This window comes from Andrographis paniculata, unplaced genomic scaffold (genome assembly GCF_009805555.1).
Source record: "Andrographis paniculata isolate CXL003 unplaced genomic scaffold, ASM980555v1 Contig65END, whole genome shotgun sequence".
Taxonomy (NCBI): domain Eukaryota; kingdom Viridiplantae; phylum Streptophyta; class Magnoliopsida; order Lamiales; family Acanthaceae; genus Andrographis; species Andrographis paniculata.
In genome coordinates, this window is record NW_026137601.1 from 512,980 (window position 1) to 534,895 (window position 21,916).

Below are 21,916 nucleotides of genomic sequence, written 5' to 3' on the forward strand. Positions count from 1 at the left end.
GGCCGACAAAACAAGTGACACTAGTCTGTCACAAGTTCATTCTTATACCATCAGGATTCTCCCTCACAGACATTTATTTGTTTTGTTTTGATTTTATTTGTTGAATTTTGTTTGTAAAATAATAATAAAGCAATAATATTTCATCCGTTTTAATTCAAAAAATTATTACTCTCGAAATATAGTAAAAATAAAGTAAAAATAACTAAGGTAATATCATTATAATATTTTACAAGTTGTAAGGATATTAGGTAGTATTATTTTTTATTTTCGGATAACAAAATACTTGTAACATTTACCTAAATTATAAAAAAAAATTATTATTATATATATAATTATTTTATACATAAAATTATATAGTTAAAAAGAGCAAAAATATTAATTTTTTTTTTTTTTTTTATGTATATTCACTATTATTATTTTTAAATTTTCGATAAAATTTCAAATAACTCGTTTGAAAGGGGAGGGAGTATTTTTTGGCTGCTAATTATGAGCAGATTTAGAATGAAGGGAAAGTCTGAATCCGATATACTAATAATTAAGAAAGTAATAATTATCCAAAAAGTAGAAATAAAAATAGAAAATAAAAGTCGAGTTTGGAGGCGAGTGCGCGCGCGTGTGATGCCATCAGATTCACAGATGTTGGAGTGGAAGCGGATGGGTGTTTGGGAATGAAGAATACTCCAAGGCGAAATCGGAATTGAAATCGGAATCTTCTTCCTGCACTGCTGCATCAATCTTCAATTGCTATCCATTGATGTTCCTCTCCCTTGCCCTTGCCCCCACAGTCATTATATCTATCGCCACCCGCATCCCCTTTTCTCCTTTTCCTTAGGGCTGGCTACTTTTCTCCCTTATATATTCTACACCGCGTCACCTTCCCCGAAAACCCGATTGTTCTCCCGGAAGATCCAGGTTTTGAGATTTGATCGCTCCTCTCCCTCCCTCGTGCACTTAATTGTTTGATTGCTTGCTTTCTATTGATCTACTTTTCATATTTCTTTCTGTTTCTTTCTTTCTAAAGCCAATCTGAATTTTCTTAGTTATTTATTTCTTCACGCATGATTGTAGCAGTTGATCGTAAGCGGGCCTTTTTTTTTTTTGTTTTTTTGGTTGCTATTCTTGAATCTATCGATTTTAGGTGATTGGAGTGCATCGCGGTATTATTTTTTTCCAGTTATGATTTTCTTTTGGAAGTTAGCTGCATTACATATCTTGCGTAGTTGTTCTGATTTAGAGGTTCTATTTCCTTTTGCTTACAAAAGAAATAATTTTTATTTTAATACAGTGTGGTATCACGGTGTTGAGGTTTCATCTCGTCAGCCCAGTCTGTACTGTAGCCGATTGATGTTTTTTGCTTCTTTTGTCCTCCTGCCAGGAATTTCTCGTGTTTGGACTTTGCTGCAACGAATGGGAATTTCTTACCGAGAAAGGATGTCATTCAAAGTTTCACTCTGAATAATTATTAATATATCATTCAAAATCGATTTGCTGTTATATAGATATCTTCTAAAATGGACGATGGGGAGCTTGATTTCCCAAGTGAACAGATGTTGTCATGCTTGGATATGACTAATGCTCAGAGCAGCTGCTCTTTTGACATAGATGAGTTTCTAAGCCGAACACAGTCCTGCAATGATGCTCTTGGCAGGACAGAGGCTTATACCGATGTTCTTGGGCGAACACAGGCCTGTACCCATGCCCATGCCTGCAACCCCTCTGGCCCTGACAAATCCCACACCCATACTTGTATTCATGTTCACACTCAAATTATGCCCTCCCCTAATGAAACTCAGGCCCCCACTCCCAGTGATGACACTGCTGAGTCAGTGGAGAAGAAATCCAAAAAGAGACCTTTGGGCAACCGTGAAGCTGTGCGCAAATATAGGGAAAAGAAGAAGGCAAGAACTGCTTCATTGGAGGATGAAGTTGTGAGATTGAGGGAAATGAATCAGCAGCTAATGAAGAGGTTACAGGGGCAGGCTTTGCTGGAGGCTGAAATTGCTCGACTGAAGTGCCTGCTTGTGGACATTAGGGGAAGAATTGAAGGGGAGATTGGTTCCTTCCCTTACCAGAAGCCAATCAAGAGTGGAGATATCTATCAGAGTGTTGCGAATCATAACCTTCCTGGAACTTATGTGATGAATCCATGTAACATGCAACGGAATGATCAGCTTTACTGCCTTCACCCAGGATCAGAAACTGCACTGAATAGTCAAGGCCTTGGAGATTGTGGATTTGACAGCCTTCAATGTTTGGGAAATCAAAATTCTGATCCAAAACAACTGTCGGATTGTGGACTGGCTAATGTTAGCATTCCTTCTACTGCAAATGCTCCCAGCAGCAATAAGAGAAAAGGTGAACTTCTGTTGCTTCTTCTCTCGTAGCTTTACAATCTGAGGACATTCATTTGACCTTTTACATTGCATGGACATATAAGCATGCTACGTCACATTTGATCTTTTACATTATATGCCCATATAAGCCTGCTGCTAAGATTCGTATTAAACAAACTTTATTCATACGACCGGGGATGACTATCAGTATTGACGTAGCTGTGGTGCTTTATTTGCTAACCCCATGTTTAATATGTTTTGTGAGCAGGTGCAGGTGCTCCCACCATGGGTAACTGAGAAAGAAAGAGGATAGCCTGATGGGAGAGAGCAATAGTATTTTGACTGCGGACTACAGTCCCATTCTTTACTAGTAGTAACCTCGTTGGTTATGCTCGGATTATGTTGGTTGATTCTATGTATATTAAGTTTCTTTTTGTTGCTGAGGATGACCCATGGCAAGGTTAGGTATTGTATTACCGGAGGGCATGTTCCCATTTGATGCACATCTTGACAGCTAAGAGAATCTATTTCATTTCATGTGGTTTCTGAGTGGGTTTTAAGGATTAGAGAAATCATGTGATAGTTCATTTGTCTTCTCTCCCCCTTAAGCAAAGCCTAATAGCACCTTGCTGCACTGCCCTGAAATGAAAAGAAACTATGTTTGGTAATGGCTTTGTGGAGTTTGTCGGTTTCTCGCTTTCTGTCTCACCAGATTAATGAGAAACACATTTTCTCCCACCCTAAGCTCAATTTGCATGGTGACCACTGAATACAATCTCCGCTTGCATCTTTTGTTGTTGCGGGACCTCAACACTGGCCAGCCATCATCTTCTCCATTTCAATCGACAAAAAACCCTGTTCTCAAACCTTCTTCCCCTTTCTTTGGAACAAGAGGAAAGGCACCAAAGCGCAGCCAGGTGAATGTGCTGCGACCGTAGTGAAGTTGGAGAGATGGGGGAAGGTGCAAGGGGGTGAATTTATTTTTACTTGAGCCATTGTCTTTGCTCTAAAGATGATGATGGCTTCACTGGACTGAAAAAATCATAGTTGTTCACTTGGAAAATGAAATTCACACCAACAGAATATGACTTCAATATATTTTCTGAATTCAGGTATGCATACTAACTAACAAACCACCGAGAAAGTTTCTAAGGGGCAATAAAATGCGTGCATGACATGAGGTGCAGCCCCTTGCATCATTACAAGTCTGAATTCAAGAATCAAGTGAGCCTGCTGCTGCTTCATAGATGTCATCCACCCCACCCCACCCCCTCATCTCATCTCATCTCTATCATGGTAAGATGCTCTCTGCCATCCGCCATACATGTACCGTGTTGTCCACTGCTACACTGGATATGACCCATGGATCATTCTTGTTCCATGAGAAGTCTGTAATCTTCGCCTTGTGGCCACCATGAGAGAAGAGGAGCTCAGGCGGCCCATCTTCAGCTTCCCCTTCCAGCTGCTCATCCCCCACACTACAACCAATTAAGAGCAACCGTTTTATTGGTGGGTGTACTATAAACACCCCAGGGATGGGGTGTTGTGGGGTGGGGTGACAAGCATTATTCAGACAAAGTTTCTGGGCAAAATACCTATTGAGGTCCCAAACCATCAACCTTCTGTCATCAGCGCAAGATGCCAATATAGTCTCGTGGTTAGGATCCCACTCTACTTGGAACACCTCTTCCCTGTCCACGCCCAAAAGCAACAAGGTGAATACTATACTATATATCGCCAAGAAATTATTCAAGATGTTGAATGTAAATGAGAGCATGTACGTGTGACTGCCAAGGGCATGCACCGGAGAACTTAGATTACGCATATCAAACAGGCCAACAGTTGTATCAGAGGAGGCAGTCGCCAAAATCCACTCATTAAACGGATTGAAAGACAAATAGTTCACCTAGAACATGAAAAGGAATGAGTCATTGTGAAGAATGATGAAACAACACCATGGGCATGGAAAATAAAATCTCTGATACCCCTAAGCTTTGTTCTGCACACCTTATTTTCTATTCATATCCATGTAGTTTTCATTTATAAGAAAATGATTTTATATGATCCAGGGGACAAATCCCTCAGCGCTGTACTGAAATATTCAATTATTTGCAGTAATCCATAACATAGAAGAAATGCTTATAAAAATCAATGCAGCAACTAATTCCTTCACCTCCTTTTCATGCGCAACAACCGAGTGCTGTAACTTGTTCGTGCGAATGTCCCATATAATGAGTTTGCAATCATCTCCCACTGAGCCGAACAAGTGTTCGTTCTTTGAGTGCCAAGCCACATCCTCAACAATATTTTCATGACCCTAGAAACATCAACACCATTAGAAATTCAGAACCCTTGTTGGTACTTTAACATGGAAAATGTACCTAGCTGAAGCCACTAAGACGATTGGACTCATCACAATACATAGGACTTTTTTTTCACAGGATAAAATAAATTACCTCATAAATACACTTTGCTTCAAGCACTTCCTGTTGAGGCATTGCAGAAACATCCCACAAGCAAATTTTGCAATCATGTGAGCCACTCAAGAGATAGCCTTCTTTAAAAGAACTCCATGACAAACCATATCCTTCTTTGTTGTGACCCTTCAAGGTCAAGTCTGGCTTACAAGCATTCCCTTTCTCATCTGGCTGTTTAGTAGAGTCAAATACATATACGTCCATACCATTGGTCTTGGCTGCAATTATAGCTTGGTTCTGTAACATGCACCGAGCTCTATTCACTTCTCCATCAACTCTCATCTTCTGAACTATATCCACCTGCATATATGCAATACAGCCGTCAGTTGTTAGCGTAACTTGTTTTCATTTGGAAGCGCTCACTCAGAACTTTCTGATAAGCGAGGTAATAAGAGAGAGACAGTAGAAATATAAACTCAAAAGATGTGTACTTAGAAAGACGTGGATCGGTTCATTCCCAACAACCAATGAGGCAAATTAATATGCAAACCAATGATTTGAAAATTTATATATGAAGACAACTACAAATGATCCTTCCAGATGTAGGGCAGGGCAAGGAGAAGCAATCGACTAACAACAAAAAGAAATGCAGCAAAACGCATCTTATAATTCCATCGAACAGTTGGCGCGCGCAAAAAGAAGCTGAAGTGGGCAAATATAGGTAGATAGAGAAGTTCAAGTACTTAACCATAGTCGCATTAGAACGACGCTACTAACCTTGGGAATGACAGATTGCTCCGGGTCGACTACAAGGGCGGTGGAAGGGTCGGAGGGGAGGTAGGCGTCGGCGAGCATGAGATAATTGGGGACACCATCAGCCGTGTGGGTGCCGAGTATCAATTTGTGGACGGCGAGATCTCCTGCATAGGCGGAAGGCGGCGAGGGCAACCACTCGACGGTGAGGGACGGCCATTCGAGGGAGTGACATATCACGAGGTCGTAGAGCAACGGCGTATTCTTTTTCCACACCAAAAACTCGTCCTCCACCGTCTCCCCCTGCATTCCGATAACAAACAGATCGTTCTCTCTCTCTCTTTCTTTTCCACTTTCAGGCGCGCAAACACACACTCAACTCAGCTCAGCTCCCCAACAGGCGAAAGGGCAAGGGCAAGGGCGGGCACCCAAATTAATGGCCAAGGCAATCAATCTTCCCCGCCAAATGCAAATTGGTCGGGTTGGGCCGACACCAACGTGTTCTTGTAGGCCGAGCTGAGCTGAGCTGGGCTGGATTCCACCCAAATTATTGCTACCTGCAGATGGGCCCGCATTAATAAAAACAATAAATAAATAAAAATTACATATATAGATTTCTTGTTTTCTCCTTATGGCAAATCATACCCTACAACAATATCACAATCAATAAAAAGGCATTCCGACCTATTGAAGTAACTTAAAACATACATCCCAAAAATTTAATAAACGCATATTAGAACCACATGAACAACTATTGATTTTTTACAGTACAGCCTTCTCAATTATTCAATTTCTCGTTGAGCTTTGTTGGATTGAAGACGTACAAGTTGGGAAGAATCATCCTAAAGTAAATTGAAGTGGTAAAATAAATTAGGCCAAGAAGACCATACTTCATCTTCTTAATCTAATCAACTATATATTGCAGATATTTTTTTTTTTTTTTTTTGTATTGTTTAAATAACAAATAATATATTTTCTTGAATATAATTTTTTACTTAAAATTATATCCTAACATTAAAAAAAATATTATATTTATGTAATTTACTCTATAAGTATTATAAAAGATTAATGTAGATATTTTTATTATTTTTTTGTTGATTTATACTATATAATAATTAATATTTAAATATTAATACGTTAATATCTTTTTTATGAGACGAAAATATATTGTATTTAATTTTTATTTAAATAATATTTTATAAAAAAAAATAATATATTTTTATTAAGAATTCAATTCTGAATAATAAGAATTTTGATTTATTATTTTCAGTATTTTATTTATTTCAATGATTTTTTTATCCCATATGTCATATATTTTTTAAAAAATAAATAAATAAATAAAAGAAAGAAAACTAATACTACTGATAAAGAGGGGGTGGGAATATGGGATCCGCCCCGGGTAAAAATCTGTTTCGGCACTAACACCAATCCCGAGCCAATCCAGTCCATCAATATCAATATCAATATCAATATCATCACACACTTACTCATGTACACACGTGTAAGCATATATAAGTAAGAATAATAATAATAATTTGATGGGAGGACAAGGAAAAGAGACAAGGTAGAGGAGGAGCGGGCTATACGGTGGTTGAGTGATGGTTGAAATGCTGTGAGATGCAAAACAATGAAACCAACCTACTCTTACTCACACTCACTCACTCAAAATAGAATACAAGAGATGAGACAAATGTACGTACGTAGATTACCACTACCACTACCACTGCCACTGCACCCACACGCTTCAATTTTATGTATTTCTGCTCCTATAAATTAGTGCCACCATTCTCACTCTCGCTCTTGCGGTTCGACACCACACACACACACACACACACATGCATCTAATCTAATCTATTATATCTGAATGATCTCATCTCATTTGTAACTACTTACTTGCATACCTGGATAGATTGATAGCTGATAGGTTGATAGAAAGAAAGAAATACACACCTACCTTCAATACAATATTATACAGAGACGAGGAGAAGAAGAACAAGGGCAGTAGTAGTGTACTGGTTAGTGTTGTAGCAATCAGGGTGGAGATCGATCGATCGATCATCGATGGGGAGACTTGATATGATGTTGGTGCCACGAGGAGGAGAGCGCCACAGCATCCTCATCCTCATTCTTCTATCTGTTATATTTTCTGTAACCGCCTTTGCTGCCGATCCCATCCCTAATCCCATCCCCAATCCCATGCCCGCTCCCGCCGGCCCCGTCGTTGCTTACGACTCGCGTTCCCTTATCATTAACGGAAGCAGAGAGCTGCTTTTCTCTGGCTCCATTCATTATCCCCGAAGTACTCCCGAGGTAGGTCCCTCTCTCTCTCTCGCTCAAGTCTCTTGATCTGCAGAACTGCATTGTTGTTCTTATTATTCATTTATTTATTGGTTAGATGTGGCCCGACATCCTTAGGAAGGCAAGGGAAGGTGGACTCAACGTCGTTCAGACTTACATCTTCTGGAACCTTCACGAGCCTGCTGAAGGACAGGTACCATATTATCATTTCATTTCATTTGTTTGGTTCAATCGATCGATACATCTCCACTTTGGATCATGTCGTCACTCATTCATCAATCAATGCGTATCAGATTAACTAATTAATTGTTGATGCTCTGTGGTGTGTTTTGAAGTACGATTTTTCAGGGAATAAGGATTTTGTCAAATTCATCAGAATGATTGGCGATCAAGGGATGTGGGTGACACTCAGATTGGGTCCATACATTGAATCCGAATGGAATTTGGGGTGGGTGCTGCATACCTCCATCTTAATACAACACTATATCAGATCACTCACTCACGCACTGCACATCACACACTCTGTATATTTTTAACTTGACATATATTCGTATATATAATTTGATGAGCAGAGGATTTCCATACTGGCTGAAAAACGTTCCCAACATCACATTCCGTACTTATAACGAGCCATTCATGGTAGGTAACCAACCAATATTTTTAAATTCAATTATTTGCTGGTTTATTATTATAAATATATATGAATCATCACCACCATCATCCTTTATGATCTTGCATGGATGCAGTTCCACATGAAAAGATACACAGAGAAGATGATTAACGTGGTGAAGGAAGCCAAGCTCTTTGCGGATCAAGGAGGTCCCATCATAATGGCACAGGTAGGTGTGGGTGTATGTATACACATGTACAACAATTAGTAATGTCCAATGAATTAGAAATTGATTTCTGGTTGATGCATGGCATGGCAGATCGAGAACGAGTATAACAACGTGAAAGATGCTTACGAAGAGGGTGGACAGAAATACGTGGTGTGGGCTGCAGAAATGGCCACAAGTCTGTACAATGGTGTGCCCTGGATCATGTGCAAGCAGGACAATGCTCCTCCTTCAATTGTATGCATTCATTCATCTAATTAATTACCTATTGTTTGTTTGGATCATCATCATCATCATCATTCATTATCTTCATCAGATAAGCACTTGCAATGGAAGGCAATGTGGAGATACGTTCAAAGGGCCAGGGCCTAACAAGCCTTCCCTGTGGACTGAGAATTGGACAGCGCAGTACAGAGTGTTCGGTGACCCTCCTTCTCAGAGGTCTGCTGAAGACATTGCCTACTCTGTTGCTCGTTTCTTCTCTAGGAATGGAACCCTTACCAACTACTACATGGTAGGTGATTTCTACCCACATACACATATAACAAAACAAAGACTATCACTCCTCTATTCTTCCTTCCTTCTTTTACCTGTCTATCTAACAATAATCCCTTTCATCTATATCTATGTCTATATCTCAGTACCATGGAGGAACCAACTTTGGCAGAACGGCTTCCTCTTTTGTCACCACCCGTTACTATGACGAGGCTCCACTGGATGAGTATGGTAAGTACACACACACACACAAAAGCATGTACATATTATATCCACACCACATCTATCTGCCTGATCGATTAGTAGTAGTAGTGGTAGTAAATACTTGTGACTAAAAATAAATATGTGGGCGACAGGTTTGCCGAGGGATCCTAAATACGGGCACTTGAGAGACTTGCACAGGGCTATGAGGTTGAGCAAGAGGGCATTGCTGCGGGGCAACCAAAATGTGCAGAAGATTTCCAAAGACTTGGAGGTACGTACAATACTAGTATACCTAGCAAATACAGCTAGCTAGCTAGTCTTGTTTTGTCAGTCAGTCAGTCAGTCAGTCCTCACTCACCTATGCATGCAGATAACAACGTACGACAAGCCTGGAGATCCCACTATCTGTGCGGCATTCCTGACCAACAACAATACAAGAGAAGATCGGACTATCAATTTCAGGGGTGTGGATTATTTCCTCCCCGCTAAGTCCATCAGCATTCTCCCTGACTGCAAGACCTTAGTTTTCAACACCCAAATGGTAATAATCGGTATTTTATTTTTGTTTCTTACCCATCTCAGATCAGAACAATAAGCAGCAGCCAGTACTTCAGATCTCTCTAATTAATTAATTAATCGATAAAACTTGCACAGGTGGTGGCACAACATAGTTCTAGAAACTTCGTACCCTCAGTCAAAGCAAAGATCACCAGATGGGAGATGTTCAGAGAAAAAATCCCAGACTTTAACGAGTTATCAATAAAGAGCATCCGTCCAATGGAAATGTGCTCTATCACCAACGACACCACCGACTACGCTTGGTACAGCACCATGTACGTATTCTATTCTATACAATTCAAATATATGGTATGATATGATTCTTCCTGTAATATATATGAAATTTAATGTCATTTTGGAATCTATTGGCTGGCTGGCTTTCATTACGATGTGATACCATACAGAATCGACTTGGATCGGGGTGACTTACCAATGCGGATAGACATCCTACCCGTGCTTCAGATTGGCAATCGTGGCCATGCTTTGATGGTATTCGTCAACGGAGAATACGTAGGTAATTAATTAAGAAATTCTTTGCTCAATAATATACTGCATGGAAGAATTTAACTTAATTAAATTAAATATATGTGATTGCTATAAGAAATTAGGTGAACAGCCTAACAAACATTCACGTCGTGATTATTATTATTTAATTGATATAATGTAAAAATTTTCAGGTTTTGGACACGGAAACATCGATGAGAAGAACCATGTCTTCAAAAACTCGATCAATTTGCGAATTGGACCCAACCAAATATCTATATTGTCCATGACCATTGGCATGCCGGTAACTACACTTCAATTGTTGTTGCTGCACAAATTAAGTGACCCATCCTCCTTGTTTGTTCAATAATTCAATTGTTGCTGCTGTACAATTTAAGTGACCCATCCTCCTTGTTTGTTCAATAAATAAATCGATTTTAACGTAGTTGTTTTCAATAAATCAACAACCAACAATTGTAGAATAGTGGATCCTTTATGGAAAGAAGATTCGCTGGGCCCCGAGATGTAACGATCCAGGGGTTGATGGCTGGAACGCTGGACATTACAGATAACATGTGGAGACACCAGGTAATTAATTATGAATCATAGTACATTGAAAGTACAGTTCGATTGATTGTTGGTTTAATTTATGATAATTAATCAATGATCATGGATGAACTCTTTTATTATTGTGATTACTATTGAGACCAGGTTGGGTTAAACGGTGAAGCCATGGAATTGTTCACGGAGGAAGGATCCAAAAAAGTGCAATGGCAACCGCTTCCATTGAACAATAACATCCCCCAACCCCTGTCTTGGTACAAGGTGATCAAATCAAATCAAGCATACAATAATCAACATTAATTAATTCATTCCATCATGTGAGGGTGATGATAATCATATTATCAATCCATCCAGGGGTACTTCGACGCCCCGGAAGGCAACAACCCAATAGCTGTCCGAATGACAAGCATGGCGAAGGGGATGATCTGGATCAACGGCATGAGCATCGGGAGGTACTGGGTGTCATTCCTGTCGCCCCTGGGGCAGCCCACACAGGACGTCTATCACATCCCCCGCTCACACCTGAAGCCCACCGGCAACGTCATCGTGGTCCTGGAGGAGACCGGCGGAGACCCCACGAAGATAGAGATCCTGCTCATCAACAGGGACACCATCTGCAGCGTCATAGGCGACTACTACCCCCCCAGCGTCTCCTCCTGGGAGCTGAAAAAGAACCAGATACGGTCCACGGTGGACTCCCGGAACGAGGCCAAGCTCACCTGCCCGGACAAGAAGGTGGTGGAGAGAGTGGAGTTCGCCAGCTTCGGGAATGCCGAGGGGGCATGCGGGGCCTTCAAGCCGGCGACATGCGATTCGGCCAAGGTGCGTAAGGTGGTCGAGGAGCAGTGCCTGGGGAAGACCGAGTGCACCGTACCCTACGACAGGAACAACCTCATGGATAATGCCCTCATCGATCCTTGCCCGACTATCCCCAAGACCCTCGCCATCCAGCTCAAATGCGCCCCTCCCCCGGGGGCAGCCGCCGCCACCGCCACCGCCGTCTGATTACTAATTACTATATTTATATACAGTTAACTAGCGTTTAAGCACGAATTATTATATTTAAATTTAATTAGTATATTATTATTTATTTGATTCTATTGAATTTTTTCAAAAAAGGTACAATAATTATATATTTATATTTTACTATTTTATTTGTTCTATTTATTTTATGAATTGTATTTTTTTTATGTGTATCTATTTATATTTTTATTTGTTAGAAGAAAATACAAATCATTAATTACTATAAATATTAAAAAAAAAAAATTATTTTTTAATTATAAGTTTATTATTACTAGCTGTGAAAAAAACTTGTAAAAGAATAATGATTGACCATATTAACTAAAAGAAAATGTGTTAAAATACATATTAAATTACCTATACTTGATAGAAAGTAAAATTGAAAATTATTTTATAAAATAAAATTAAAATGTTTATTTTTTAAATTTTAGTGTAGACAACTATTATTTTTATATAACAGATGTAAAATTTCAGTTTATGTCAATTTCATACAAAATTTAGATTATTTTATCAGATAGTATGATTTACTTAATCTATCAAATATTGTTTTTAATAAAATAAATAAATGTTTTGAATAAAATCACTTTAAATATAGTAATAAATTAATATACAATAGATATATAAAATCATAATATCAAACTACAAAAATATATAATTACAAATATCAGTCATAATTAGATATTTTTAAATTTAAAATAAATCAAAATTTTAAATTATATATAAAAATATTTTTGTTTAAAAAAATTATGTAAAATAAAATTATCCTACCAAATTAGCATTTAAAATTAACCATTTAAAAATTGACTAAAACTATTTAAAATTATCCAAATATATAACTAAATATGTTATATTATCTCCGTCATACCCCGGTTAAGTTGAAATGGTGTTAGATAGATACTACAGAAAATAATAACCACTGACGAAAATAGAAAATGACAAAAAAAAATGGAGTACATGATATATATTTATAACCAGAAAATTTTATATAAAATTATAAATACAAATAAAAAAATTAATATATATCTTTATAAAAATTATATATTTCATTAACAAATCAAATTTGTAATTTTAAACAAATTTAAAATAAATATAAATTAAATAATTCAAAATATTTTAATTGATATATGTATTATTTTCATAACAAATACTAAAATTATTTTAAAACTATTTAAAAGTTATTTAAAAGTTCCCCATAGATAACAATCTTTTTAAAAGTTTTCAATAGATAACAATCTTTTTATAAATAATTTATAAAAAATACTTACTATATTTTATAATGAAATTATCTCTGCAACTGAGTTATCCGGTGAACAACTTTCAATGTCTTTGCTAGGAATGTCAAATGGGACGGGTTAGCCCCGGACCCGCTCTTAATGAGGCGGGTTCGGGTTTAAATAATATGTTTTGAGGCGGATTGTGGATTTAAAATTTTAAACTCGGTCGGGTTCGGGGCGGGTTACGGATTTTACTAAAAACCTGCATCAACCCGAACATGGACATTTTTTATAATTATTGTAACTAATATATATGTACATTTATATAATAAAATATATTATTTATTTACTTAAATAATTTTAAATATAAAATTCAATTAGTTGGTTGCTCCAAATAATTTTTTAAAATTATTATGCCTAATGTATGTTTATATAATAAAAATATATTATTTATTTATTTATCTTATTTGGATGGATTTTGATTGTTTTTAGATTTTTTTTTTGCTTTTAATGCTATTTGTTTTAGTATTCGATTGTTAAAAAAAATATTTATTATTATATATTTTTTAAAAAGAAGGTTTGCAGGGTTGGCCCAAACCCGGGTTCGGGACGGAGCGGATCCTGGGGCCGAATAAAAGCAGGACGGGGCGGGTCTCCTAATATTTTCTAGCATGGCAGGTCTCGGAGCCTGTAAAACCCGCCCCTTGACCTCCCTGGTCTTTGCAATCTTTCTCCAACCAATAAAGACTATGTATATATATTATTAAAGAAAAAATAAAAAAAAATCTTAAAAATTTGAGATTACAGGAATCTCCGTGTGTGTATATATATATATATAGGATTATTACTCACACAGACACACCTCATTCATGCTTATAGATAATTTCTTTATGATTGATCGGAAGAGAAAAAAAGAGAAGAAAAAGCTACTGACACTCAGCAGCTGATTACTAAGGGAACTTTTGAGATTTTTGTTTCTGTAACAATAATAATAATATTATTTTTTATATTAATATTGAATACTCCCCAATTAATGTTTTGTTCAGGAGTTATTTATATACTTACGCGTTGCTGGACTTGGGATATTTTAGATCGCCCTAGCCCTTATTTAAATTAGGTAACTTTTTTTATTGTTATATATACTAAATTTTATTTAAAATTATTATTATTTTTTAGCAGGACCAGATCGGACATTCATTATTTAGGTCCGGCGGCCTATGGACTCCTGTTTGATTCGTTTCAGTTTTGGGCCATACCGTACAAAAGCTGATCATACCTGCCTGCTAGTTGCAGTCCATACTTATTATCAGTGCCAATGGGCTCATTTTCCAACCTTAGACTCACTCCCCCGTTTTGGATTTATTTATTTATTTATGATGTATTGATTTTTTGACCAATAATAATGATGTACAATAAATAAGGGATCCCCTAGGCCTAGTATCATCAATTGGCAGACTAGGTTAAGCTACCACTTATCAGCCTGTAAATACATACAATATATATATATATAACACGCGCCAGCGCCAGTCAAGCTATCTTATCTCATTCCTTCCCAACGGATTCAGAGGCTCACAGTTCTAGCCTCTCCCATGGCCAAAGTAAACGTCGACTCCGACTACCTCAAGGAAATCGATAAAGCTCGCCGCCATCTCCGCGCTCTCATTTCCAACAAGAACTGCGCCCCTATTATGCTCCGATTGGCGTATTCTATAACTCTCAACTTTTTTCCTCGATTGCAATTTACTCCTGATAAGCTTTTTACCTTTTGCTTATCGTTCTCTATTCTATTTCGATTAGGTGGCATGATGCTGGGACGTATGATGTTAATTCAAGGACTGGAGGTCCTAATGGTTCGATTAGAAATGAAGAAGAGTACACTCATGGTGCTAACAATGGCCTTAAGATAGCGCTCGAGTTTTGCGGTTCGTTTACGTCTTACTTCGTGATCGTTGCTCGTTAATCTATCCATGCCTTCCAAGGATTGTTTAGTTTAGACTTTCTTTATGTTTAACCACCCGGCGTTATTTCAATATAACTTCTGAAGAACTTTTTTTTTTTTTCCATATAGGTTGGTGTGTATTACTTACTACTGTGTTGATTTATTTTTGGAACATAGTTCCTTGATTCTTTTCATTTATGCAGTACAGGATGGGTTTGGCTATTAGCTGCTATAGTACTTAATTATGATGGACTTAGTGGTGATTCAAATTATGCATAAGGTTTTCTCTCATATGGTTGACTGTTGGTCTTGTTGCAGAGCAAGTGAAGGCTAAATGCCCTAAAATTACATATGCAGATCTGTATCAGGTAATTGCTCAGGCTTTGGGATTTTTCCCTACTGTGTTATATGAATGGGAATTGCAAAAATTTTTAAGTTGATGAACATTGCCTTCCAAAGAGTGTAATAAAAGTTAAAATCTTAAGTTTGTGATCTCAGTTTATTATTATGATGTGTTGGTCATAATTGAGGATTAATGTGAGCTATGGTTTACAGTGTCTTTTAGGCTAACTTCTAATACTATTCAGATAAAATTGGTGTTTGTTTGTGAACTTCCCTGTTTACATGAAGTTATTCTGATTAGAATGAAGGCTTAATATGTTCCCATCATATGGAAGCCTAACTCTAGACGTTCTCTGCCTGACTCTAAAAATAATGACTGGAGAATTCCAATCAAGTGCTTCACTGCTACACAAAAAATATACGACCTTGCTTAAGTATGACAAGAATAGAGAATTATGATGTTGCTAACATTTTGCGCTGAGATAGAATAATAATAGGTTCCTCCTAAAATAAAGGAAGATAGTAAACATGGATTATACTGGTAAGAGAACTTTAATTGTCAAGGGAGTCGATTTTCGTGTAGTATAACGGAATTCTCCATTTTCATTTCTTATATCATCAAGAGCCATTGTTTCTCCTTGACACACTGTATCTTAACATTTCACATGCAGCTTGCTGGTGTTGTTGCTGTTGAAGTCACTGGGGGACCCACCATTAGCTTTTCTCCTGGTAGAAAGGTGCTGTTATTCTTAGAGGGATAGGGATGCTTTTGCACATTGTGCATTTTGAATTTTTTATGTTAGCATATTTTGATATTTCTACCTTGTCACTAAATTATCTCAGCTAAATTAAGATTGTGCTTGCCACCTTACGTTTCTTTCAGGATTCAAAGATCAGTCCAAGGGAAGGGCGGCTTCCAGATGCTAAAAGAGGTCAAATAAATCACTATATAAAGAATTGTACATTTAGAAGTTTATTTTCTCTCATGCAGCTTTATGCCATGTTCCCCTTGTGGCTTTACTTGATCTATTTCTTAAGATAGTATCTTCTCATGTGGATTTCCAATTTCCTCTTGAATCATTGCTAATAAATTTCAAATGCATATGAAAAAAAAGAAAAAAGGAAAGAAAAAACCATCTGTAATTGTATCTCCCTTCTTGCTCCAAAGTGTTTGTTATCTTTTTTTTTTTTTTTTTTTAAATAAATCTACAGAATCTGGTTACTTATGAACTCTGGAGAAGAATTTCTGTATTTGTGCATTTGAGATTATGGTCTGAACAATTTTACCTTTCATCCCATGTTGACAACGAATCATCTAAAATCTTCTTTATCATTTTGATTATAATAGGTGCACCGCATCTGAGGGAGGTGTTCTACAGGATGGGTTTATCTGATAAAGACATAGTGGCGCTATCTGGTGGCCACACCTTGGTACTTTTAATTCACGGATCTTCTGACCATACTTGTTACTGACCATAACTAATCAAAGCCCTTTCCTGGAATAATTGTTCATATGTAAAACAGGGGAGGGCACATCCAGAAAGATCAGGCTTTGACGGCCCCTGGACTAAGGAGCCACTAAAGTTTGATAATTCATATTTTCAGTAAGTTTTATTACATTACATCACTCATCTTTTCTCATTAGTATACTTGTTTGCTCCATTTTTCCTAATGTTATACATCTTTTCCTGCCAGGGAACTACTTACGGGGGAAAGCGAGGGCTTGCTAAAACTTCCAACTGATTTGGCTTTGCTTGAAGATCAAGAGTTTAGGCGTTATGTTGAACTCTATGCAAAGGTACAATTTATCTGGTGTTATCAGTATTTACTTCATCAATTCTCTTAAAAAAAAAAATCTCTTTTTGAGTGTAGGTTATATAGTTCATGCAAACATAACATAGATTGGGTTAATGGATAATGCAGTCAAATTGATCTACCCGAAAGTTGTTATAGTCATGGTTCTGTCTTGCTATACATTGGTTAACCTAACTCTTTGATTCAAAATATTTTGTTTGTTTAATAAAATTCAATCACAAAATTTGTTCAATAGTGCCAATGAAAATGCAACGCCTCTTAGAATTGGAAATGGGCTCTGAGTTTTATACTACAAGCTCTCTGTTGGGAAGATAACCTGACGAGCTGTCTCTTGAAGTTGCTTGTGTTCTTCTGCTGGTTTAGCCATTGAATTGCCCTCATTTCTAATATAAGATAGTTTTAGTTGTGTCCTTTAAGGTTCCTCAAATCAGCAATAAATTTCATCAACTCTTGCGTTTGCATTTTGTAATCCTAACTAACTATCGGGTGCAGGATGAAGATGCCTTCTTCAAAGACTATGCCGAGTCACATAAGAAACTTTCTGAATTAGGATTCACCCCACCTTCCGGCACTGCAAAGGCAATTGTGAAAGATGGCACTATATTGGCACAGGGTGCCGTTGGAGTTGCGGTTGCGGCTACTGTGGTGATTCTGAGCTACTTTTACGAAGTGAAGAGAAGGATGAAGTAATTTGATGAATAACATGCAATGATGCCTTAGCAATTTGTTTCATTGCATTTTCAAATCAAGGTAGGGAGACTACAATCCTCTACCCAGATATTACTGCTGCTACTGCATTTTTACTCAAAATAGACAACAACTATGGAATACAACCTTATTCTTCATATGACAACTATATAAATACACAATACTACTCATAATCTTTCATTTTTGTTTTAAGTAAAGTATGATACAATATTTATAAAATAGAAAATAATTAATGTACTGATGAATGTGGCCTACATGTGTTGGCAGTTCTATCACACTATCACCCATCAAGCATCACCAACTACTACTGGTCATTATAATTGTATTTTTTTTCTTCTTAAAACCCTCAACCCAGTATACATAACATTATTGTCAAATTAGTGCAAACATACTCATTAAAATATTAAGTATTTCTATTATTTATTACTATTGCTATTATTAACTGAAGAAAGAAAAGAAAGAAGTGAGGGAGCGACTGTAAATACTAGTACAATACGTACATACATTATGACATAGATAAATTATTTATTGTTTAGACTAAACTATTAAGTAAGTAAAAGTATTTCATTACATTTACCCCAAACACAAAAGCTGAATCAAAGTCGAGTCAGTGTTTTTTTCTCTCTTTTTCTTTTTCTTAGTCATCAACCATTCTCTTTGCTTTACTTAGTCATATAAATTACATGTCGATATATATATATATAAATAAGTATAATCATCACTCTCTCGCCCACTCTACTATTGCTAACATTACATTGCACCCTGCCTCGAATTAAGTACTCCAACAAGTTTACAAAACTATCCTCTACTCTCTCTCATTCTGCACTTCTAACCAAGAAAAGTAACTTGAAACCACATACACACTTCTATCTTCTACTTGCTGCATCATCATCATCCTCATCCTCATCCTCATCTTCATCCTCATCATCAATCCAATTAATATATATTGGAATTGGACTCTCTCTACTTTGAATTGTTCTTGCATTACAGTGGATCTATTTGAGTCACCACAATGGGGCTCCGAACCACATGCCTCCCATCCACCCAAGAAAGTGACCCGAATACTGCCCCAGATTCACCCAACACTATCTTCTTGCTGTCCACACTTATAGTTACATAGTATCCTAGTTTCCTTACACTCTCCGAAAACACCAGCTTCCCTGGCTTCACACTTACACTCACCCCCTTGGGAGGATCCACCTTCACCCTGTACACTGTCTTAGCCTCCTCCCCCACATTCCTCACCATCCTGAAGAAACTCTTGCTCGATACACCACTTGTTCCGCTCGGAAACAGCGCTGCGATCGATGGGTAGTTTAGATTCTCCGGTATCCCCTTCTTCATCGGACAATTCACAGGTGCCCGTGTGATCACCTGGATTGTTTTCGGCCCATACTCTATTGCGCATAAGAAGCTCACGTAGTCATTGTCTGTCAAGTCGTAGACCAGCCCTGGATCCATGGCTAATCCGAGGTTCAAGTGCCCGGCACCAATGTCGTACGGAGTTGCAGGTTTTTTACTCGACTCGTCAATCATTGGACTCAACGAGTGGTCGTTGACACTTGCTGTCGTCATCATTGCTGACCTTATTGCCGCCGGGCTCCAATCAGGGTGCGCAGACTTCAGCAGGGCTGCTGCCCCGCTTACATGAGGGCAAGCCATGGAAGTGCCTGACAGGATGTTGAACTCTGCTTTTCGGGTATCCATGTCCAGGCCTGTCGGGCCAACTGCATCTGTCCAGGCTGCCAGGATGTTCACTCCGGGGGCGATCAGATCGGGCTTGAGAATTTCAGGGTTTAAGCCATTGGGACCCCTTGCAGAGAACGAAGCTACAACCGGAGCTGGTTTTACTCCGACGATGGTGCCGTGGAAATCAATGGTTGCAGAGGCGGTTCGATTGGAGGCTACGAAGGCCTTGATTTGATCGCCTTCAGCAGAGCCCAGAGAACAAGCTGGAAGCAAATGGGCGTCGCCGACTAAGCCCTCGCCGTTGGAGACTCCATTGGCGAGGATCATACCGACGCCGCCGGCCTTCTTAACAACCAATCCTTTTGCAACTCGTGGGCTGCTGCCACGATCGCAGATCACAATTTTGCCTCTCACCATTCTGGGATCGAGTGAATTTTCCATACACAGGGAGGCAGAAAGCACCCCTGATTTACCTGGATAAACTAGAGGGTACATTTTACCGTTCAGAGACCCACCGGAGTACAAAGACACACCGGAGAATTTCCTGCCGTCGCTGAGAGTCACGTCCGCAGGGAAGCTACGGTCCAGTGTGCCGGCGCCGACAGTGACGAGCCATGGGGCGAGATTGGTCACGGACATTCCGTTGGGGCCCTCGTTCCCGGCTGAGGAGGAAACAAAGATCCCTCTTGAAACGGCGCCGTATGCTCCGATTGCGATAGGATCGAGATAGTAGGGGGAGGAGATGCCCTCGCCGCCTCCGATGGATATTGAAATAACGTCGACTCCGTCGTTCACGGCGGCGTCGAAGGCCGCCAAAATATCTGAATCGAAGCAGCCGGCATTTTTCCAGCACACTTTGTAAACAGCTAAACGTGCCTTCGGCGCCACACCTTTTGCGATTCCGGCAGCGTAGCCCTCCATGCTCGCCTGAAAAGCGTATCTTCCGGCGGCGGTGGACGCAGTGTGCGTGCCGTGCCCGTCGGCGTCTCTCGCCGACTTAAATTCAATCGTCTCGTTGATTCCCCCAACGATTCCCCCAAATCCAGAAGCCGCCGCTTCATGTCCTTTGGAGAAATACCTGGCGCCAACAATCTTCCTGTTACAGTTCCTTCTAGTGAACTTGGCACCTGTCTGGCAAGTTCCCTTCCACCGTTTGGGGACGGGGCCGAGGTTGAGATCGGAGAAGCTCCGGCGCTCGGGCCAAATTCCGGTGTCAAATACTCCAATTATAACATCGGAGCCGTAATCGGACTCGGACCACAGGCCTCGCTGGTTGCGCAGGCCGAGGAACTGCGGGGAGCGAGTGGTGTGGAGCTGCCGGCGGCGATCTTCGAAGGCGGCGAGAATAGAAGGGTGCTTGAGGACAGAAGCAGCTTGGAATGGAGTGAGGAGGGCGGAAAAGCCATGGAAGACGGTGTCGTATACGTGGAGGATGTTGGTGGGTTGGGTGAACTCTGCAGTGTACCAGTGGAAGTGGGTGGGGAAGACGGATGGCTTGGATGAAGTGTCGACTCTGACGATGTAGGTTTTAGCCGCTTCCTGAGCAGCTGAATTTAGTGCAGCTAACAGAGGCAGAAGGAGCAGATGAAGAAGGCGGAGGGAAGCCATGGTTGTCCTTGCCCTTGCTCTGCTCAGTGAGTGAAGAAGAGCAGAGAGTGAGAGTGCGATTATTATAAGAGGGAGGAATCATTCATTTATTGTCTTTTCTTTTTCTTTTTTTTTCCTTTTTCTTCTCTTCTTTAATGATTTAGCTTTATAGCGTTAATTACTCCCGGTTTAAAGATTTAAAAAGTAATAATAAAAAATCCTCAATTATTGAATGTGCAAAAAGTGAAACAAAGAAACAAACATGAAGGATTATGATTCATGATTAAGGATGATGATGAGAATTGATGAATAATGGAATCAAGAAATTCTAAAATCTACAAGAAGAGCCTGCCTGCCTGGTTCAAGAATCACAGCAGACACCACCCAACCCGATGGAGCCATGGGAAAATGGTGTAAGCGTGGGAGGATCGAATCAATCACTACTGTTTGTTTTTAATTGATAGTAATGTGATATTCGATTGGGGATTTGACAGCCAGCGTGGGCCGTGGCTTTTATGATGAAATTTGTCCCGACTTTCTTTTTTTTTTGAGATATTTTGTTGTAATGTACTGTACTACATTCATTATTTAGATTTAGAATTATATGTAGGCATGTATGTAGCACGTATAATGATTGGTCAGATTTATTAGGGCCGGGGTA

General features: G+C 38.9%; 5 protein-coding genes across 6 annotated transcripts; 3 read left to right on the forward strand and 2 right to left on the reverse strand.

The window, feature by feature from the left end:
- The first annotated feature begins 587 nt into the window (after positions 1–587).
- Positions 588–2,870, forward strand: LOC127262281 (basic leucine zipper 23-like). 2 transcript variants are annotated; one of them, XM_051290903.1, is made up of 3 exons: positions 588–912; positions 1,286–2,355; positions 2,602–2,870. In XM_051290903.1, exons 2-3 carry the CDS (start codon positions 1,512–1,514, stop codon positions 2,628–2,630), a joined length of 873 nt encoding a protein of 290 aa, XP_051146860.1. In that variant the 5' UTR covers positions 588–912; positions 1,286–1,511; the 3' UTR covers positions 2,631–2,870. The 2 variants fall into 2 exon arrangements, with proteins under 2 accessions (XP_051146860.1, XP_051146859.1); XM_051290902.1 differs by having other exon boundaries at positions 1,376–2,355.
- Positions 2,871–3,401: 531 nt separating this feature from the next.
- LOC127262279 (WD-40 repeat-containing protein MSI3-like) lies at positions 3,402–5,950 on the reverse strand. The gene is given in 7 exon segments (XM_051290901.1): positions 3,402–3,632; positions 3,634–3,811; positions 3,929–4,024; positions 4,115–4,239; positions 4,507–4,650; positions 4,790–5,110; positions 5,528–5,950. Coding segments are annotated over 7 exon segments (1,176 nt in total). The 5' UTR covers positions 5,813–5,950; the 3' UTR covers positions 3,402–3,605.
- A 1,545-nt stretch (positions 5,951–7,495) lies between these two features.
- Positions 7,496–12,054, forward strand: LOC127262502 (beta-galactosidase 14-like). The gene is made up of 16 exons (XM_051291208.1): positions 7,496–7,813; positions 7,899–7,994; positions 8,137–8,249; positions 8,374–8,440; positions 8,548–8,640; positions 8,731–8,874; positions 8,954–9,151; positions 9,279–9,363; positions 9,489–9,607; positions 9,707–9,877; positions 9,991–10,169; positions 10,299–10,408; positions 10,572–10,681; positions 10,858–10,965; positions 11,089–11,202; positions 11,296–12,054. Exons 1-16 carry the CDS (start codon positions 7,565–7,567, stop codon positions 11,944–11,946), a joined length of 2,607 nt encoding a protein of 868 aa, XP_051147165.1. The 5' UTR covers positions 7,496–7,564; the 3' UTR covers positions 11,947–12,054.
- A 2,631-nt stretch (positions 12,055–14,685) lies between these two features.
- Positions 14,686–18,116, forward strand: LOC127262126 (L-ascorbate peroxidase 3). The gene is made up of 9 exons (XM_051290659.1): positions 14,686–14,877; positions 14,973–15,097; positions 15,433–15,482; positions 16,128–16,193; positions 16,340–16,388; positions 16,805–16,887; positions 16,981–17,060; positions 17,152–17,254; positions 17,764–18,116. Exons 1-9 carry the CDS (start codon positions 14,765–14,767, stop codon positions 17,959–17,961), a joined length of 867 nt encoding a protein of 288 aa, XP_051146616.1. The 5' UTR covers positions 14,686–14,764; the 3' UTR covers positions 17,962–18,116.
- A 406-nt stretch (positions 18,117–18,522) lies between these two features.
- Positions 18,523–21,370, reverse strand: LOC127262125 (subtilisin-like protease SBT1.6). Its single transcript, XM_051290658.1, has one exon. It carries the CDS (start codon positions 21,274–21,276, stop codon positions 18,964–18,966), a length of 2,313 nt encoding a protein of 770 aa, XP_051146615.1. The 5' UTR covers positions 21,277–21,370; the 3' UTR covers positions 18,523–18,963.
- Positions 21,371–21,916: the final 546 nt, after the last annotated feature.

What these genes read in the sequence shown, in the direction of transcription:
- LOC127262502 (XM_051291208.1), top strand. Translation starts at nt 7,565, where the DNA reads ATGGGGAGACTTGATATGATGTTGGTGCCACGAGGAGGAGAGCGCCAC. An exon ending in ACAATGCTCCTCCTTCAATT is followed by an intron (nt 8,875 to 8,953) that starts GTATGCATTCAT and finishes TATCTTCATCAG; the next exon opens with ATAAGCACTTGCAATGGAAG. An exon ending in TAGTTTTCAACACCCAAATG is followed by an intron (nt 9,878 to 9,990) that starts GTAATAATCGGT and finishes AAACTTGCACAG; the next exon opens with GTGGTGGCACAACATAGTTC.
- LOC127262281 (XM_051290903.1), top strand. Translation starts at nt 1,512, where the DNA reads ATGGACGATGGGGAGCTTGATTTCCCAAGTGAACAGATGTTGTCATGC. An exon ending in CAGCAGCAATAAGAGAAAAG is followed by an intron (nt 2,356 to 2,601) that starts GTGAACTTCTGT and finishes TTTTGTGAGCAG; the next exon opens with GTGCAGGTGCTCCCACCATG.
- LOC127262125 (XM_051290658.1), bottom strand. Translation starts at nt 21,276, where the DNA reads ATGGCTTCCCTCCGCCTTCTTCATCTGCTCCTTCTGCCTCTGTTAGCT.
- LOC127262126 (XM_051290659.1), top strand. Translation starts at nt 14,765, where the DNA reads ATGGCCAAAGTAAACGTCGACTCCGACTACCTCAAGGAAATCGATAAA. An exon ending in CCTATTATGCTCCGATTGGC is followed by an intron (nt 14,878 to 14,972) that starts GTATTCTATAAC and finishes TATTTCGATTAG; the next exon opens with GTGGCATGATGCTGGGACGT. An exon ending in ATGTTGAACTCTATGCAAAG is followed by an intron (nt 17,255 to 17,763) that starts GTACAATTTATC and finishes TATCGGGTGCAG; the next exon opens with GATGAAGATGCCTTCTTCAA.